Source organism: Vanessa cardui, chromosome 4 (genome assembly GCF_905220365.1).
Source record: "Vanessa cardui chromosome 4, ilVanCard2.1, whole genome shotgun sequence".
Lineage (NCBI taxonomy): Eukaryota > Metazoa > Arthropoda > Insecta > Lepidoptera > Nymphalidae > Vanessa > Vanessa cardui.
The window spans coordinates 10,231,866-10,236,747 of NC_061126.1; the positions used below are offsets into that span (position 1 = coordinate 10,231,866).

The 4,882-nt window shown below is 32.8% G+C and overlaps 1 protein-coding gene across 2 annotated transcripts; it reads left to right on the top strand.

Moving 5' to 3' along the window:
- Window positions 1-783: 783 nt before the first annotated feature.
- On the top strand, window positions 784-3,727 carry LOC124544412. 2 transcript variants are annotated; one of them, XM_047122946.1, is made up of 5 exons: window positions 784-984; window positions 1,229-1,341; window positions 1,950-2,054; window positions 2,308-2,490; window positions 2,824-3,727. In XM_047122946.1, exons 1-5 carry the CDS (start codon window positions 882-884, stop codon window positions 2,887-2,889), a joined length of 570 nt encoding a protein of 189 aa, XP_046978902.1. In that variant the 5' UTR covers window positions 784-881; the 3' UTR covers window positions 2,890-3,727. The 2 variants fall into 2 exon arrangements, with proteins under 2 accessions (XP_046978902.1, XP_046978903.1); XM_047122947.1 differs by having other exon boundaries at window positions 785-984; window positions 2,308-2,434.
- Window positions 3,728-4,882: the final 1,155 nt, after the last annotated feature.

Consider the following 4,882-nt stretch of genomic DNA (forward strand, 5'->3'; position numbering starts at 1 on the left):
TAGAGCATATGTTATGTAATATTAAAATTATTATGAAATATTTAACTTTCTCATAGTTAAACTAGTGATAATAATTCCATAAGAATTATAGATTTTGTTTCAATTTCAATATAAAATACAGTAATAAATTAAGGCCGCCGTACGGTTTGTTCTAGATTTAGAATTTAGGTTATAATTTAAGAAACCGCACGCGCCGAATTTAGGACAATCTCGATAAGGTCCGGTTAACTTAGAATGACGTCAACACGTACACATCAAGACCCTATGTAATATAACAGACGATGATGATTGATAAGATTATCAGCAGCAGGCGCCGGTAGTATTCGCAATAATGACACAATACTTTATAAGTATTGAGAAATAGTCATCGCAGGAATTATAATAATGTCATTCCAAAGTTATACAAATATCGACAAGACTTATCATCGATATCAATGCTCGAATTCCTTTACTTCTGAAACACCTGCTGAGGTTTTTCCCGTATATATGAAAAATTCGGAATTGCTATCGAAAACGATAATCGACTGAAATATTTCATATTCTTATCGAATAATTATAAATTAATATAAAGATATGAGTGATTGTTTTGGGATTTCATGAACGGCGAATTCCTTTAATGCGGATTGAATGTAACGCATGTATTCAAAGGTAAAGCTCGTTGCGTTTCGTCGAAGCGTCGCGTAGCATGACGTAGGATCAGCTGTGCAGCGTGACGCAACGGCGCGGCGTGCGGCCGAGCCTGCCACACACCCGCTGACTCAGGCTTTATAATAGAAAACCGTCGCGCCAACCACCACAAACCACCAGTCCGCCAAAGGAGCAACACGTACGGGTGACCGTGAATCTGATATAGTGCAATAGTGAAGTGAAGTGACAGTACAATGGCGAGAATATTTTTCTTATTTGTTTTTGTTGTGGCTGTGAACGGGTTCAGACATCACCCGAAGTTCCCGAAGGCCGATGAGAGCGACCTTATAAAAAAAGGTGATTAACCTCTGATCCTTGGAGGAAATTTAAAATTCTTGGATTACTTTTAAAAGTTAAAAATATTTTTCTCATGATAAAATTTCTCTAAGTACAAAGTTTCACTTAGGTGTAAGTTTGTAACTGTTACAATAGCTGATGCAATATTTGGCGGTTTAACACGTGCGTTTAAAACTTAATGACAACATTTTCTCTTAAGTATGTGTGTGCTTTGTGAAATTAATCTCGAAATGTTTGTCTGCAGTGGCGTGCAACAGTACTTTGGAACAGCGAAGGAATGAATTCATAGAAAAGTCCAGATGTGGTGAACCAAAAGAAGTGTTCCAGGAATTGAAACTACAAAGTTCATATTTACAAGTGAGATGGCCCTTTTATTTTACACAAATAATTTTAATGTAGTTATATATATGTATATATTTTAGTAATTAAAATAATTAACCTAATTTTCATTTAAGTAACCATTTTAATAATTCGATTAAAAATATAAATTGCAATTAACAAAAAAATAAATATCATCATGACAAATGAAATTTTATAATTACTCATTATGCTTTATTTAATTTAATTAAATTCTAAGTTAGTTATATATCGTTATATTGAACTGATTATTTCTTCCTAATTGAATTGTAACATTCCTATTTTATATTAATATTTCGCAATACTTACAATGAAATCATCGGCTTAATTTAAATGATTGATAACAGAAATACGCTACCAATTTCACCGAACACGAGTAATTAAACAAATATTTGCACAATGATATGATAGCAGATAAAGTTTCATTAATAAAACTCCTGACTAGTGGCGTACTGCATCATTTTATCAACCAAAGTTCCACGGCTATAATATCTGAATATTTTACTTGGGACAATGTCGCTTACATCCGTGACGGTGGTCATTAATGCGTGAGAAAATCCGCTTCCGAATATTTAGATGGATGTACTGACGTGAGCGTATTTCCCCAGGTTAGTCCGAGCTGGGTTTGGGTCAAGCGTTGTGTCGGCCTCTGCGATTTAGAAGCACCGGGCTCACAATGTGTCGCCACAAAGACCAGGATAGAACCGATCCCGGTAAGTTTCAAAGACTTAAATATTTATCTCACTAATCAAAGATCGACTGTTATCTGTTTGCCTCAGTTAATTCAAGTGCATCCTTGACACACTTGTCCATTTGCTCGTTTGCGCAATCCTTAACGATAATAATGACATAACAGCCTGACGTGATTCAAAAACGGCCTATTCATCATTGTTTTGATCGTACTGTCTTCAATCATAATTAGTCATTGTTGTTATAGACTATTAATTGAAGTGATATCTCGTGCAGGTTCGAATATACAATTTAAAGACGAACAAGGAGACGTGTTCGACGTACAGCCTCGAGGTGCACGAGAGTTGCAGCTGCTGCACCTCATCGGCCAGCGACTGTGCCTCGCCGAGGGTGTACAATCCTCGTAAGTGCTCCTGTCAATGTCCCAACATGGAAGAAAGGCGGAATTGCCTCAAGAAGGTTCGTAGGATGATGGATGTCTGTGAACACTAACGTAGGTGTGGAACGGCACGCATGCTAGTCTAACGCAATTTTTTTTTTTTAACATTCGCTTTCATATCGATGTTTTTCTTTTTCAAAATTTTATTTTGCCCTTTATGCATGGATGTTCAACAGTAGTAGCGATTCGTAATGCTTTTGAATATCTACATTTTGATTTCCTTATCGATGTGTTATGTTTTCAATGCCGTACTGACATCCGTTGTCTTACAACACAGCTTTGACTTTTTTTTGTCTTATTCACCAACGTTATATAAAAGCAACGAGATCGAATTTATTTTTATATTGTTACAGCGGAACCAGAATATGAAGTGGAATCGATCTAAATGCATTTGCGAAAAGAAGAGGCCTCTATGGTGAGAACCGAGGAAGTATTTAAGAATTTAGACGGGTTCCTATTAAAGACATTTATAGTGCTTAGAAGACACTAAAAAAATTCCTGAAAACAAAACGTTTTACGAAGACTTGTGCTTCTATAGTGAGAGACAAAGTTGTGAAGTAGATACGTAATAACTATACGACTGATCAATGTGTCTTATAGTTAAATACATTTACATGTAAGCAGTATTATGATAGACATAAGTTATTTATTCAATCGTTATAAGAATGGGACCAAAAGAAGTTGTGAATTGATAGACATTGTTCCGTTACGATACGTCCTATTGCCGTGTAATTAATATTATCTTATTTTAATTTAGTTAGCGTCTAGTTTAGGGTTATGGACATCCCCTGTCAGTATTGTTTTTAGTATATCAGCGTTTTTGACGCAATTCCTAAATTGTGATATAGTTATTCAATTTTCCACTAGGTTTAAGACCAGTATTATTGAAATAAGTAATTGTTTAAATAATTTTATTCGCTTCTAGTCAAACTGTACTTTTGACGTATTTATTTGTATTTTAATTGTAAATATAATGTCTCGACTTTTGTAACAAGCTCTCTTTAGACAATTGTATATAGCTTCAATTTTGTGTATTTTTTTTTTTAATTATTTATAAGACCTAGTCTAGCTAGTGCCAAAGGCATGTGCAATCTCAAATGTAAATAAGTAAGAAAAAAAATTAATTTATTACTATTTAATTTTATGATACGAGTAGCTTACGAAGCTTTAAGTGATCAAATCACGTGATTAGTTTGAAATGTCAAAATGTAAATTATAGATGACAAATAAATTTGTACTTAATTTATTTTTTATATATATATTTCGTTTTATTTCACCGTTTAACCGTTTTCAACACATTTTTACATCATAACATAATATATGTATCAATGATGACAAGGATGAACAATCAAACAACAGATTAAAACTATAGATCTAGAGAGACTCTGTTGAGCTCTTTTATCTCACTAAGATAGCGAATGAATGAATGAATGGAAGATCGAATGGAAATTATTTAGGTTTTCGGCTATAAAAGGAAGTACAAATTACTTATTTTCAAATGTTTTATTTCCTTTCTCCTCTATTATTCGTTATCTGATCTTTCACATTCTCATATTCCATATCCCACCTCATACACTCTATTCATGTTTTCTTATGTCATCCCCTTTCACACTTATTTTTATCCCTATCATAGTAACGTGTGGCTCCTCTCTGTACCGCACATGTCCATAGCAAAAGAAAGTAATTACAATTCCTTTAATATCAGAATATATATGCTAATTTTAAACACGAATTAAAATATTTTTATAAGATAATAAAATAATTTAATTTCCTGCCTTCCTAAAAATATGACTTTAGTTATACAGATAACATTAATGATGACGTGTATTTGTTATATAACTAAACATTGACGAGGTCGGGAACATATTAAGTAATATGTTATAATAAAAAAATATACACTAAATCTATAAATGAATCAATTCTCGGAACGATAGATTGATATACGAACACAATGTTGTCATTTATTACGTTTTCCTCCTTCCGATATAAATTTAGACACACTTGCGCTTGCGTCTTCGTCTGGTAATTATTATGTTTAATAATTAATCATCATTACCCTGGATAGAGCTTTAACTGATTTCGTCTAGATGAGTTCCATGTACTCATTAAATTAAATAATCAACCACAGCCATGCAATTATGTACAAACAAATATTTACATAACTAATTTTATTTATAATGAGAATGTACACAGCCATAAAAGATCAATAGATAGGTTTCAAAAAGGTAACTCAAAAAGGCACGATTTAAATATATATATATAAATATTATAATAATTATAATTATAGTACTGTTCAATAAATATCAATATTCTGAATTGAGAGGTAAGTGATTCAGAGTAATAAAGATCTCATGATCTCCAATGGTTACTAATAAGTTTCTACAAAGACAAAGGAAAATCATCAAACCCAAT